The sequence below is a fragment of the Argopecten irradians genome, chromosome 14 (assembly GCF_041381155.1).
Source record: "Argopecten irradians isolate NY chromosome 14, Ai_NY, whole genome shotgun sequence".
Taxonomy (NCBI): Eukaryota; Metazoa; Mollusca; class Bivalvia; order Pectinida; family Pectinidae; genus Argopecten; species Argopecten irradians.
Window position 1 is genome coordinate 31,879,515 of NC_091147.1, and position 15,534 is coordinate 31,895,048.

At 40.0% G+C, this 15,534-nt stretch overlaps 1 protein-coding gene across 1 annotated transcript in view; it reads right to left on the bottom strand.

Moving 5' to 3' along the window:
- LOC138308047 (kidney mitochondrial carrier protein 1-like) overlaps nt 1-15,534 on the bottom strand; it is a 108,352-nt gene that overhangs the window by 80,428 nt on the left and 12,390 nt on the right. The window contains exons 2-3 of the mRNA XM_069248992.1: nt 3,915-4,089; nt 1,327-1,474 (exon numbers count right to left, since the gene is read on the bottom strand). Of these exons, the coding sequence (XP_069105093.1) occupies nt 1,327-1,474; nt 3,915-3,972 (206 nt within the window). The 5' untranslated portion in view covers nt 3,973-4,089. The remainder of the gene's footprint in view (nt 1-1,326; nt 1,475-3,914; nt 4,090-15,534) is intronic.

The following is a 15,534-nucleotide window of genomic DNA, read 5'->3' on the forward strand; positions in this document are numbered from 1 at the left end:
GACCATGTACCATGCCACAGTAACATGGTAAAACCTTACCCTGAGTATAGTGCCCTGGGTCCTTCCTCTCTGGTTACACAGTACAGACCATGTACCATGCCACAGTGTACCATGCCACAGTAACATGGTAAAACCTTACGCTGAGTATAGTGCCCTGGGTCCTTCCTCTCTGGTTATACAGTACAGACCGTGTACCATGTCACAGTGTACCATGTCACAGTGTACCATGTCACAGTAACATGGTAAAACCTTACCCTGAGTATAGTGCCCTGGGTCCTTCCTCTCTAGCTATACGGTACAGACCGTGTACCATGTCACAGTAACATGGTAAAACCTTACTCTGAGTATAGTGCCCTGGGTCCTTCCTCTCTGGTTACACAGTACAGAACGTGTACCATGCCACAGTGTACCATGCCACAGTGTACCATGCCACAGTAACATGGTAAAACCTTACCCTGAGTATAGTGCCCTCGGTCCTTCATCTCTGGTTATACGGTACAGACCATGTACCATGCCACAGTAACATGGTAAAACCTTACTCTGAGTATAGTGCCCTGGGTCCTTCCTCTCTAGCTATACGGTACCATGTACCATGTCACAGTAACATGGTAAAACCTTACCTGAGTATAGTGCCCTGGGTCCTTCCTCTCTGTATAGGTACAGACCATGTACCATGTCACAGTAACATGGTAAAACCTTACCCTGAGTATAGTGCCCTGGGTCATTCCTCTCTTGCTATATGGTACAGACCATGTACCATGTCACAGTAACATGGTAAAACCTTACCCTGAGTATAGTGCCCTGGGTCCTTCCTCTCTAGCTATACGGTACAGACCATGTACCATGTCACAGTAACATGGTAAAACCTTACCCTGAGTATAGTGCCCTGGGTCCTTCCTCTCTAGCTATACGGTACAGACCATGTACCATGTCACAGTAACATGGTAAAACCTTACCCTGAGTATAGTGCCCTGGGTCCTTCCTCTCTAGCTATACGGTACAGACCATGTACCATGTCACAGTAACATGGTAAAACCTTACCCTGAGTATAGTGCCCTGGGTCCTTCCTCTCTTGCTATATGGTACAGACCATGTACCATGTCACAGTAACATGGTAAAACCTTACCCTGAGTATAGTGCCCTGGGTCATTCCTCTCTGGTTAAACAGTACAGACCGTGTACCATGCCACAGTGTACCATGCCACAGTAACATGGTAAAACCTTTCCCTGAGTATAGTGCCCTGGGTCCTTCCTCTCTGGTTATACGGTACAGACCATGTACCATGCCACAGTGTACCATGCCACAGTAACATGGTAAAACCTTACCCTGAGTATAGTGCCCTGGGTCCTTCCTCTCTGGCTATACGGTACAGACCATGTACCATGCCACGGTAACGTAACTCCCGATTGTGGACATCGATCTTCTGTCCTTGGACCTGTAGCCTAGTCTTGGTGGTGTCAGCCGGAAATGTTCCTAAAAGTTAGAGTCATAACTAATGTTAACAAGAGTCCTAGAGGGTCTGTATCACTGATGACTAATCCCCAAGAATACATCTTCTGTCATAGTTCTTTGTCTACCCCTGGACACATACCGCATTTGACCAAAGAAGCGCCCATGTCCCTATAAGCACCTCTCCCCCTTTTTAGCCTCGCTTTCAATTGCCAGAGCATAAATAAAGACCAAAACTATGAAAACTGTATGGGTTTGCAAGTATCATAATTTCGTCATATTAAGCAGCTTTTCATTTTTAAATTTTTTAAACACCCTGGGAGCTTATTGGGTCAAATACAGTAAGGCTCATTTTCTGTGATATACAGACCTGTTTATATTCCCCTGTTTACATAATTAAGACCATTCGTGGGACAACGGAAAAGTGGTCTCTATCGCCAAGTGGTCTTTATACACTAATTGGTGATTTTGGACCTTAGAAAATCAAAGTGGTCTTAATAAGTAGGTGGTCTTTATACAGGTGGTCATTAAGGCAGTTTTACTGTAGTTCATCAATCGTTGATTGGTAACACCAGGAATTTCAGCCAAAAACTTGACAAATCTAAGTTAATAATAAACCATGACAGTCCATGGTTAAGTCAGTCGAGAAACACATGACATTTACATAAACCATGACAGTGTATGGTAAAGTCAGTCGAGAAACACCTTTCATATAGTTTTCATATTTTTGACATGCATTGGTGTGTAACATACATTAGGTGTTCTAGCATATGTATCCTGATGTGCATTGACACGGATGTGACTTGAGAAGATACATACCCAACTCAGCGGTTATTGACACAGATGTGACTTGAGAAGATACATACCCAACTCAGCGGTTATTGACACAGATGTGACTTGAGAAGATAAATACCCAACTCAGCGGTCATTGACACGGATGTGACTTGAGAAGATAAATACCCAACTCAGCGGTCATTGACATGGATGTGACTTGAGAAGATAAATACCCAACTCAGCGGTCATTGACATGGATGTGACTTGAGAAGATAAATACCCAACTCAGCGGTCATTGACACAGATGTGACTTGAGAAGATACATACCCAACTCAGCGGTCATTGACACAGATGTGACTTGAGAAGATAAATACCCAACTCAGCGGTCATTGACATGGATGTGACTTGAGAAGATAAATACCCAACTCAGCGGTCATTGACATGGATGTGACTTGAGAAGATAAATACCCAACTCAGCGGTCATTGACACAGATGTGACTTGAGAAGATACATACCCAACTCAGCGGTCATTGACACAGATGTGACTTGAGAAGATACATACCCAACTCAGCGGTCATTGACACGGATGTGACTTGAGAAGATAAATACCCAACTCAGCGGTCATTGACACAGATGTGACTTGAGAAGATACATACCCAACTCAGTGGTCATTGACACGGATGTGACTTGAGAAGATAAATACCCAACTCAGCGGTCATTGACATGGATGTGACTTGAAAAGATTAATACCCAACTCAGCGGTCATTGACACAGATGTGACTTGAGAAGATAAATACCCAACTCAGTGGTCATTGACATGGATGTGACTTGAGAAGATAAATACCCAACTCAGTGGTCATTGACATGGATGTGACTTGAGAAGATAAATACCCAACTCAGCGGTCATTGACACAGATGTGACTTGAGAAGATAAATACCCAACTCAGCGGTCATTGACATGGATGTGACTTGAGAAGATAAATACCCAACTCAGTGGTCATTGACACGGATGTGACTTGAGAAGATAAATACCCAACTCAGCGGTCATTGACATGGATGTGACTTGAGAAGATAAATACCCAACTCAGTGGTCATTGACATGGATGTGACTTGAGAAGATAAATACCCAACTCAGCGGTTATTGACACAGATGTGACTTGAGAAGATACATACCCAACTCAGCGGTCATTGACACAGATGTGACTTGAGAAGATACATACCCAACTCAGCGGTTATTGACACAGATGTGACTTGAGAAAATAAATACCCAACTCAGCGGTCATTGACACAGATGTGACTTGAGAAGATACATACCCAACTCAGCGGTTATTGACACAGATGTGACTTGAGAAGATACATACCCAACTCAGCGGTTATTGACACAGATGTGACTTGAGAAAATAAATACCCAACTCAGCGGTCATTGACACGGATGTGACTTGAGAAGATAAATACCCAACTCAGCGGTCATTGACACAGATGTGACTTGAGAAGATACATACCCAACTCAGCGGTCATTGACATAGATGTGACTTGAAAAAATAAATACCCAACTCAGCGGACATTGACACGGATGGGACTTGAGAAAATAAATACCCAACTTAGCAGTCATTGACACGGATGTGACTTGAGAAGATAAATACCCAACTCATCGGTCATTGACACGGATGTAACTTGAGAAAATACATACCCAACTCAGCGGTCATTGACGCCAGACCTCCATATACAAATGCCCGCCAATCAGTCATTCCTAGGAACAGCTGGCAGGTGGCCGGCAAGTTAGTGTGATGAAGGAGAATAGGGCGCTGCCTTGTAAGACAGCTTTTCTTTGATGGAATACCGTGTCTGATAATTTTCAAAGTTGTCTGAAAATGTAAAAAAGTGAAAATTTTAAACAATTAATTTATGCAGAACATCTAACTTTATATAGAGGATTCACTTCATGTTGTCATTGACTTTATATATACATTCTGTAAAAGTTAACTGACGAGAACACTTTGATTGAAATTTCAAAACACAGATAATCCTTTTAAAAGATTCAGATAGAATTTTTCAAACATTTATCTCTATGGTAAGTAATTATATATAAAGTCACTGATATGTATGAAGCAATTAATTTTCTGTTAATTAAATCATATAGATGACAGGTCATCACATAACACATTAATAGCTAAGGAAGACCAACCCCTCTGTAACTCTGTATTCAAATGTTGTGAGAATATCTGTGTGTTTTGGGAGGTTGTGGTATATTCATGTAATGTCTCTTTGTGATAGTGTGTTTTGGGAGGTTGTGGTATGTTAATGTTAAGTCTCCTTGTGATAGTATGTTTTGGGAGGCTGTGGTATGTTAATGTTGTGTGTCAATGTGATATTGTGTTTATGGAGGCTGTCGTATATTTGTGCTGTGTCTACTTGTGATAGTGTGTTTTCAGAGGCTGCAGCATGTTAATGTAATGTCTCCTTGTGATATATTGTTTTGGGGGGCTGTGGTATATTTGTGTTGTGTATGCTTGTGGTAGTATGTTTTGGGAGGCTGTGGTATATAAGTGTTGTGAATGTGTGTGTTAGTATGTTTTGGGAGGTTGTGGTATGTTAATGTAATGTCTCCTTGTGATAGATTGTTTTGGGAGGCTGTGGTATATAAGAGTTGTGTATGCTTGTGGTATTATGTTTTGGGAGGTTGTGGTGTATTAGTGTTGTGTATGCATGTTTTGGGAGGTTGTGGTATATTAGTGTTGTGTATGCTTGTGGTAGCATGTTTTGGGAGGTTGTGGTATATTAGTGTTGTGTATGCTTGTGGTAGCATGTTTTGAGAGGTTGTCGTGTATTAGTGTTGTGTATGCTTGTGGTAGTATGTTTTGGGAGGTTGTGGTATATTAGTGTTGTATATGCTTGTGGTAGTATGTTTTGGGAGGTTGTGGTGTATAAGTGTTGTGTATGCTTGTGATAGCATGTTTTGGGAGGTTGTGGTATATTAGTGTTGTGTATGCTTGTGGTAGTATGTTTTGGGAGGTTGTGGTATATTAGTTTTGTGTATGCTTGTGGTAGCATGTTTTGGGAGGTTGTGGTGTATTAGTGTTGTGTATGCTTGTGGTAGTATGTTTTGGGAGGTTGTGGTGTATAAGTGTTGAGTATGCTTGTGGTAGTATGTTTTGGGAGGTTGTGGTGTATTAGTGTTGTGTATGCTTGTGGTAGTATGTTTTGAGAGGTTGTGGTGTATTAGTGTTGTGTATGCTTGTGGTAGCATGTTTTGGGAGGTTGTGGTGTATTAGTGTTGTGTATGCTTGTGGTAGTATGTTTTGGGAGGTTGTGGTGTATTAGTGTTGTGTATGCTTGTGGTAGCATGTTTTGGGAGGTTGTGGTGTATTAGTGTTGTGTATGCTTGTGGTAGCATGTTTTGGGAGGTTGTGGTGTATTAGTGTTGTGTATGCTTGTGGTAGTATGTTTTGGGAGGTTGTGGTATATTAGTGTTGTGTATGCTTGTGGTGGTATGTTTTGGGAGGTTGTGGTGTATTAGTGTTGTGTATGCATGTTTTGGGAGGTTGTGGTATATTAGTGTTGTGTATGCTTGTGGTAGTATGTTTTGGGAGGTTGTGGTGTATTAGTGTTGTGTATGCATGTTTTGGGAGGTTGTGGTGTATTAGTGTTGTGTATGCTTGTGGTAGTATGTTTTGGGAGGTTGTGGTGTATTAGTGTTGTGTATGCATGTTTTGGGAGGTTGTGGTGTATTAGTGTTGTGTATGCTAGTGGTAGAATGTTTTGGGAGGTTGTGGTAAATTAGTGTTGTGTATGCTTGTGGTAGTATGTTTTGGGAGGTTGTGGTGTATTAGTGTTGTGTATGCTTGTGGTAGTATGTTTTGAGAGGTTATGGTGTATTAGTGTTGTGTATGCTTGTGGTAGCATGTTTTGGGAGGTTGTGGTGTATTAGTGTTGTGTATGCTTGTGGTAGTATGTTTTGGGAGGTTGTGGTGTATTAGTGTTGTGTATGCTTGTGGTAGCATGTTTTGGGAGGTTGTGGTGTATTAGTGTTGTGTATGCTTGTGGTAGCATGTTTTGGGAGGTTGTGGTGTATTAGTGTTGTGTATGCTTGTGGTAGTATGTTTTGGGAGGTTGTGGTATATTAGTGTTGTGTATGCTTGTGGTGGTATGTTTTGGGAGGTTGTGGTGTATTAGTGTTGTGTATGCTTGTGGTAGCATGTTTTGGGAGGTTGTGGTATATTAGTGTTGTGTATGCTTGTGGTAGTATGTTTTGGGAGGTTGTGGTGTATTAGTGTTGTGTATGCATGTTTTGGGAGGTTGTGGTGTATTAGTGTTGTGTATGCTTGTGGTAGTATGTTTTGGGAGGTTGTGGTGTATTAGTGTTGTGTATGCATGTTTTGGGAGGTTGTGGTGTATTAGTGTTGTGTATGCTTGTGGTAGCATGTTTTGGGAGGTTGTGGTATATTAGTGTTGTGTATGCTTGTGGTAGCATGTTTTGGGAGGTTGTGGTGTATTAGTGTTGTGTATGCTTGTGGTAGCATGTTTTGGGAGGTTGTGGTATATTAGTGTTGTGTATGCTTGTGGTAGCATGTTTTGGGAGGTTGTGGTGTATTAGTGTTGTGTATGCTTGTGGTAGTATGTTTTGGGAGGTTGTGGTATATTAGTGTTGTGTATGCTTGTGGTAGCATGTTTTGGGAGGTTGTGGTGTATTAGTGTTGTGTATGCTTGTGGTAGTATGTTTTGGGAGGTTGTGGTGTATTAGTGTTGTGTATGCTTGTGGTAGCATGTTTTGGGAGGTTGTGGTGTATTAGTGTTGTGTATGCTTGTGGTAGTATGTTTTGGGAGGCTGTGAGATACGAGTGTTGTGTATGCTTGTGGTAGCATGTTTTGGGAGGTTGTGGTGTATTAGTGTTGTGTATGCTTGTGGTAGCATGTTTTGGGAGGTTGTGGTGTATTAGTGTTGTGTATGCTTGTGGTAGTACGTTTTGGGAGGTTGTGGTGTATAAGTGTTGTGTATGCTTGTTGTAGTATGTTTTGGGAGGTTGTGGTGTGTTAGTGTTGTGTATGCTTGTGGTAGTATGTTTTGAGAGGTTGTGGTGTATTAGTGTTGTGTATGCTTGTGGTAGCATGTTTTGGGAGGTTGTGGTGTATTAGTGTTGTGTATGCTTGTGGTAGTATGTTTTGGGAGGTTGTGGTGTATTAGTGTTGTGTATGCTTGTGGTAGCATGTTTTGGGAGGTTGTGGTGTATTAGTGTTGTGTATGCTTGTGGTAGTATGTTTTGGGAGGTTGTGGTGTATTAGTGTTGTGTATGCTTGTGGTAGTATGTTTTGGGAGGTTGTGGTGTATTAGTGTTGTGTATGCTTGTGGTGGTATGTTTTTGGAGGTTGTGGTGTATTAGTGTTGTGTATGCATGTTTTGGGAGGTTGTGGTATATTAGTGTTGTGTATGCTTGTGGTAGTATGTTTTGGGAGGTTGTGGTGTATTAGTGTTGTGTATGCTTGTGGTAGCATGTTTTGGGAGGTTGTGGTGTATTAGTGTTGTGTATGCTTGTGGTAGCATGTTTTGGGAGGTTGTGGTGTATTAGTGTTGTGTATGCTTGTGGTAGCATGTTTTGGGAGGTTGTGGTATATTAGTGTTGTGTATGCTTGTGGTAGCATGTTTTGGGAGGTTGTGGTGTATTAGTGTTGTGTATGCTTGTGGTAGTATGTTTTGGGAGGTTGTGGTGTATTAGTGTTGTGTATGCATGTTTTGGGAGGTTGTGGTGTATTAGTGTTGTGTATGCTTGTGGTAGCATGTTTTGGGAGGTTGTGGTATATTAGTGTTGTGTATGCATGTTTTGGGAGGTTGTGGTGTATTAGTGTTGTGTATGCTTGTGGTAGTATGTTTTGGGAGGTTGTGGTGTATTAGTGTTGTGTATGCATGTTTTGGGAGGTTGTGGTGTATTAGTGTTGTGTATGCTTGTGGTAGCATGTTTTGGGAGGTTGTGGTATATTAGTGTTGTGTATACTTGTGGTAGTATGTTTTGGGAGGTTGTGGTGTATTAGTGTTGTGTATGCATGTTTTGGGAGGTTGTGGTGTATTAGTGTTGTGTATGCTTGTGGTAGTATGTTTTGGGAGGTTGTGGTATATTAGTGTTGTGTATGCTTGTGGTAGCATGTTTTGGGAGGTTGTGGTGTATTAGTGTTGTGTATGCTTGTGGTTGTATGTTTTGGGAGGTTGTGGTGTATTAGTGTTGTGTATGCTTGTGGTAGCATGTTTTGGGAGGTTGTGGTATATTAGTGTTGTGTATGCTTGTGGTAGCATGTTTGGGAGGTTGTGGTGTATTAGTGTTGTGTATGCTTGTGGTAGCATGTTTTGGGAGGTTGTGGTGTATTAGTGTTGTGTATGCTTGTGATATCATGTTTTGGGAGGTTGTGGTATATTAGTGTTGTGTATGCTTGTGATATCATGTTTTGGGAGGTTGTGGTATATTAGTGTTGTGTATGCTTGTGGTAGCATGTTTTGGGAGGTTGTGGTATATTAGTGTTGTGTATGCTTGTGGTAGTATGTTTTGGGAGGTTGTGGTATATTAGTGTTGTGTATGCTTGTGGTAGCATGTTTTGGGAGGTTGTGGTGTATTAGTGTTGTGTATGCTTGTGGTAGCATGTTTTGGGAGGTTGTGGTGTATTAGTGTTGTGTATGCTTGTGGTAGTATGTTTTGGGAGGTTTTGGTGTATTATTATGTGTTGTGTATGCTTGTGGTAGCATGTTTTGGGAGGTTGTGGTGTATTAGTGTTGTGTATGCTTGTGGTAGTATGTTTTGGGAGGTTGTGGTGTATTAGTGTTGTGTATGCTTGTGGTAGCATGTTTTGGGAGGTTGTGGTGTATTAGTGTTGTGTATGCTTGTGGTAGCATGTTTTGGGAGGTTGTGGTGTATTAGTGTTGTGTATGCTTGTGGTAGTATGTTTTGGGAGGTTGTGGTGTATTCATGTAATGTCTGTTTGTGATAGAGCAACTCTATCTCTTTTATAAAGTGCTATCTCACTGAAGCATGCTGCCAAAGATATTGAGCAACACACCCCACTCAGTCACATTATATTCCATTCATCAACCACACAATCGTCAAAAGTGTCAAACAACGTAAATACATTCTATAAAAGTACTACTTAACAAATGTAAGTTATGTTTAGCTAATGATGGCTTACTGAGACACTATACACGTATATAGTGTAATTACATACAAGAGGCCCAGAGGGCCTGTATCGCTCACCTGGTTTGTAATGCCAAGTAATGTTCTGAATACAGGTTCATTGTTTCTTTTCTGAAGGAATTTTATTATTAACCTCTAAATCCCCTTATGGGCCACACCCCTCCTGCACCCAGGGGGTCAGAGCAAAAATTTATACAAGTTCTGTTCCCCTTCCCCCAAGGATGTTTATGGCCAAATTTGGTCACAATCCAAGCAAAACTCTAGGACAAAAGCTGATTTATAGGATTTACCTCTATTTCCCCTATTGGGCCCCACCTGTCCTGCCCCTGGGGGGCCAGAGCCAAAATTTATACAAGTTCTGTTCCCCTTCCAAAAAGGATGTTTGTGGCCAAATTTGGTTACAATTCATGCAGAACTCTATGACTAGTAGCGATTTAAAGGATTTACCTCTATTTCCCCTATTGGGCCCTGCCCCTCCTGCCCCCGGGGGATCAGAGCCAAAATTTATACAAGTTCTGTTCCCCTTCCCCCAAGGATGTTTGTGGCCAAATTTGGTTACAATCCATGCAAAACTCTAGGACAAGTAGCGATTTATAGAATTTACCTCTATTTCCCCTATTGGGCCCCTCCCCTCCAGCCCCCGGGGGGGCCAGAGCCAAAATTTATACAAGTTCTGTTCCCCTTCCCCCAAGGATGTTTGTGGCCGAATTTGGTTACAATCCATGTAGAACTCTATGACTAGTAGCGATTTAAAGGATTTACCTCTATTTCCCCTATTGGACCCCGCCCCTCCTGCCCCTGGGGGACCAGAGCCAAAATTTATACAAGTTCTGATCCCCTTCCCCAAAGGATGTTTGTGGCCAAATTTGGTTACATTCCATTCAGAACTCTATGACAAGTAGCGATTTAAAGGATTTACCTCTATTTCCCCTATTGGGCCCCCCCTACTGCCCCCGGGGGGTCAGAGCCAAAATTTATACAAGTTCTGTTCCCCTTCCCCCAAGGATGTTTGTGGCCAAATTTGGTTACAATCCATGCAAAACTCTAGGACAAGTAACGATTTATAGAATTTACCTCTATTTCCCCTATTGGGCCCCGCCCCTCCAGCCCCCGGGGGGGGGCCAGAGCCAAAATTTGGGCCAGAGCCAAAATTTATACAAGTTCTGTTCCCCTTCCCCCAAGGATGTTTGTGGCCGAATTTGGTTACAATCCATGTAGAACTCTATGACTAGTAGCGATTTAAAGGATTTACCTCTATTTCCCCTATTGGACCCCGCCCCTCCTGCCCCCGGGGGACAAGAGCCAAAATTTATACAAGTTCTGTTCCCCTTCCCCAAAGGATGTTTGTGGCCAAATTTGGTTACAATCCATGCAGAACTCTATGACTAGTAGCGATTTAAAGGATTTACCTCTATTTCCCCTATTGGACCCCGCCCCTCCTGCCCCCGGGGGACAAGAGCCAAAATTTATACAAGTTCTGTTCCCCTTCCCCAAAGGATGTTTGTGGCCAAATTTGGTTACAATCCATGCAGAACTCTAGGACAAGTAGCGATTTAAAGGATTTACCTCTATTTCCCCTATTGGGCCCCGCCCCTCCTTCCCCCCGGGGGGTCAGAGCCAAAATTTATACAAGTTCTGTTCCCACTCCCCAAAGGATGTTTGTGGCCAAATTTGGTTACAATCCATGCAGAACTCTAGGACAAGTAGCGATTTAAAGGATTTACCTCTATTTCCCCTATTGGGCCCCGCCCCTCCTGCCCCCGGGGGACCAGAGCCAAAATTTATACAAGTTCTGTTCCCCTTCCCCCAAGAATGTTTGTGGCCAAATTTGGTTACAATCCATTCAAAACTCTAGGACAAGTAGCGATTTAAAGGATTTACCTCTATTTCCCCTATTGGGCCCCCGCCCCTCCTGCCCCGGGGGGATCAGAGCCAAAATTTATACAAGTTCTGTTCCCCTTCCCCCAAGGATGTTTGTGGCTAAATTTGGTTACAATCCATGCAAAACTCTGGACAAGTAGCGATTTAAAGGATTTACCTCTATTTCCCCTATTGGGCCCCGCCCCTCCTGCCCCCGGGGGGTCAGAGCCAAAATTTATACAAGTTCTGTTCCCCCCCCACAAGGATGTTTGTGGCCAAATTTGGTTACATTCCATGCAGAACTCTATGACAAGTAGCGATTTAAAGGATTTACCTCTATTTCCCCTATTGGGCCCCGCCCCTCCTGCCCCCGGGGGACCAGAGCCAAAATTTATACAAGTTCTGTTCCCCTTCCCCCAAGAATGTTTGTGGCCAAATTTGGTTACATTCCATTCAGAACTCTATGACAAGTAGCGATTTAAAGGATTTACCTCTATTTCCCCTATTGGGCCCTGCCCCTCCTGCCCCTGGGGGATCAGAGCCAAAATTTATACAAGTTCTGTTCCCCTTCCCCCAAGGATGTTTGTGGCTAATTTTGGTTACAATCCATGCAAAATTCTGGGACAAGTAGCGATTTAAAGGATTTACCTCTATTTCCCCTATTGGGCCCCGCCCCTCCTGCCCCCAGGGGGTCAGAGCCAAAATTTATACAAGTTCTGTTCCCCCTCAAACAAGGATGTTTGTGGCCAAATTTGGTTACAAACCATGCAGAAATCTATGACTATTAGCGATTTAAAGGAAATGTTGACGGATGGACGGACGGACGGACGACGGACGCCGCGCCATGACATAAGCTCACCGGCCCTTCGGGCCAGGTGAGCTAATAAAACAGAGTAGTCTAAAATGTTACACACTAAAAGATACAAATATAGCCACATTATGTTAAAAATTATTTAGATACTATCAAAATAGACATATTTCTGAGCCTCAACTAAAAGAGACCACAGTTAATCATTATAAAACTCACATTGTTTTTAAAAGAGGACCTCGTCCTCCACCTCATATACTGACATTAGGTAAGAAAAGAAGCAGATACCTTATAGAGGTAGTACTAAAATTTCATAATAATGGCATGTAAAAAAATAAGCCCTTATTAAACTCTATATAATGAATTTAATAATATAACATTGCTACTGTGTTATAGGTGAAATTTCTATCTATCCTTACTAACTGCAGAAAGTATGGAACTTTTTGTCATATAGATCTGTATAAAGTTACACTGGCTTCACAAACTGTATACATTAGACAGATAAGACTATATCTTATATTTCACATGTAAATTACCTATGTGCACATAGCTCTTTAAAGTTATGGATAAATAAAGCACAATCTTTTTACATTTTATATATTACATTCCTGTGCAGTGCTCCAGCTATAGATCTTTTTACATTTTATATATTACATTCCTGTACAGTGCTCCAGCTATAGATCTTTTTACATTTTATATATTACATTCCTGTACAGTGCTCCAGCTATAGATCTTTTTACATTTTATATATTACATTCTTGTACAGTGCTCCAGCTACAGATCTTTTTACATTTTATATATTACATTCCTGTACAGTGCTCCAGCTTTAGATCTTTTTACATTTTATATATTACATTCCTGTACAAGGCTCCAGCTATAGATCTTTTTACATTTTATATATTACATTCCAGTACAAGGCTCCAGCTATAGATCTTTTTACATTTTATATATTACATTCCAGTACAAGGCTCCAGCTATAGATCTTTTTACATTTTATATATTACATTCCTGTACAGTGCTCCAGCTATAGATCTTTTTACATTTTATATATTACATTCCTGTACAGTGCTCCAGCTATAGATCTTTTTACATTTTATATATTACATTCCTGTACAGTGCTCCAGCTATAGATCTTTTTACATTTTATATATTACATTCCTGTACAAGGCTCCAGCTATAGATCTTTTTACATTTTATATATTACATTCCTGTACAGTGCTCCAGCTATAGATCTTTTTACATTTTATATATTACATTCCTGTACAGTGCTCCAGCTATAGATCTTTTTACATTTTATATATTACATTCCTGTACAAGGCTCCAGCTATAGATCTTTTTACATTTTATATATTACATTCCTGTACAGTGCTCCAGCTATAGATCTTTTTACATTTTATATATTACATTCCTGTACAAGGCTAGCGCTCCAGCTATAGATCTTTTTACATTTTATATATTACATTCCTGTACAGTGCTCCAGCTATAGATCTTTTTACATTTTATATATTACATTCCTGTACAGTGCTCCAGCTATAGATCTTTTTACATTTTATATATTACATTCCTGTACAAGGCTCCAGCTATAGATCTTTTTACATTTTATATATTACATTCCTGTACAAGGCTCCAGCTATAGATCTTTTTACATTTTATATATTACATTCCTGTACAGTGCTCCAGCTATAGATCTTTTTACATTTTATATATTACATTCCTGTACAAGGCTCCAGCTATAGATCTTTTTACATTTTATATATTACATTCCTGTACAAGGCTCCAGCTATAGATCTTTTTACATTTTATATATTACATTCCTGTACAGTGCTCCAGCTATAGATCTTTTTACATTTTATATATTACATTCCTGTACAAGGCTCCAGCTATAGATCTTTTTACATTTTATATATTACATTCCTGTACAGTGCTCCAGCTATAGATCTTTTTACATTTTATATATTACATTCCTGTACAAGGCTCCAGCTATAGATCTTTTATCCAGATTTATATGTATTCAGCAAACCTATTCATCAGTAACCTATCATACTGTACAGAATTCATAATCCATGCACTTTTAAAAATCTACAAAACAGGGATAATGAAAAATTTCTTTATCGTACATATAAATACTTATGTATACCTCTCTGATCTTTAAGCTATCACACATGCATGTTTATGGAGGCCATATAGAAGTTTAAGCCAGACAAAATGTAATGTGTTAATAGTGACAGAAAGCTGGTCAGCTCAGCAAGCTTTCGACTCTGTTGATCGTTGCAAACTGTTGAATTCGTGGTAAATTGTTATCATTATTAATATCCATGTATAAAAAAGTTAAGACATGTATCTCCTCAAAAGGGAAATGCTCAGAATGTTTTAAAAATAATCTCGGGCTCGCCCAAGGGGAAATTTTATCCCCAATTATGTTTTTCGTTGTATGTAAATGATTTTGAGAATGATTTTATTAATAACAGTATTAAGCCATATCTTTTTGGTGAACTAAGCTTGTTTTTATTGATGTATGCAGATGATCTTGTACTAATTGCTGAATCAGTTAAAGATTTACATTATTAATTACAAGATATGCTGAATAGGTTATTTGACTATGCTAGCACATGGAAGCTCTCAGTAAATACTGACAAAACTAAAATTGTTGTATTTAGAAATGGAGGTCACCTCCCAAATGATGAAGTGTGGTTTTTTGATGGAAAGGCGTTAGAGGTAGTGGAACAGTTAACCTACGTGGGTTTGTTTTCAAGTATAATAATAAATTTAATATTGGATTAAAACAGCTTGCTGCTCAAGGCCGAAAGGCAGTCTTTACTTTACTGTCAAAGTGTAAAAAGATGAATTTAAATTGCCATACTTTAATTAAGCTTTTTGATACTTATGTTGGCAGCATACTTTGTTATTCATCTGAAGTATGGGGACCTAGTAATGGTAGTGAGATTGAGAAAGTACAACTGGAATTTTGTAAAAAGATTTTAAGTGTTAAAAAATCTACATGTAATATCATGATATATTTTGAATTAGGTAGATTTCCTTTAGTGTATACACACTATTATAATGTGATTAAGTACTGGTTTAAACTTCTGAATAGTAGTAATTGTTTACTACGTACAGCTTACCAGGAGTTAATGTTGTTGCCTAGACGTAATAGGGTTTTTAATTGGGTAACTTTTGTGAAAGATAAACTTTTTTCACTCGGTCTTGGTGATGTATGGTTAAACCAAAACATTTTGGATATTTCTGTAGATTTACCATATATTAAACAAAGAATTTTTGACAATGCGCTCCAAAGTATTATTCTTTATCAGAGAACTCTACGAAATGTCATCTGTACAGACAATTAGTTGATGGATTATCATTACAGTTTTATTTGAGTAAATATATATCAAAGGGTAATAGAATTGCCCTTACTAGGTTGAGATTATCAGCTCACTCGCTAAATATTGAATCAGGAAGATATAGAAATATTG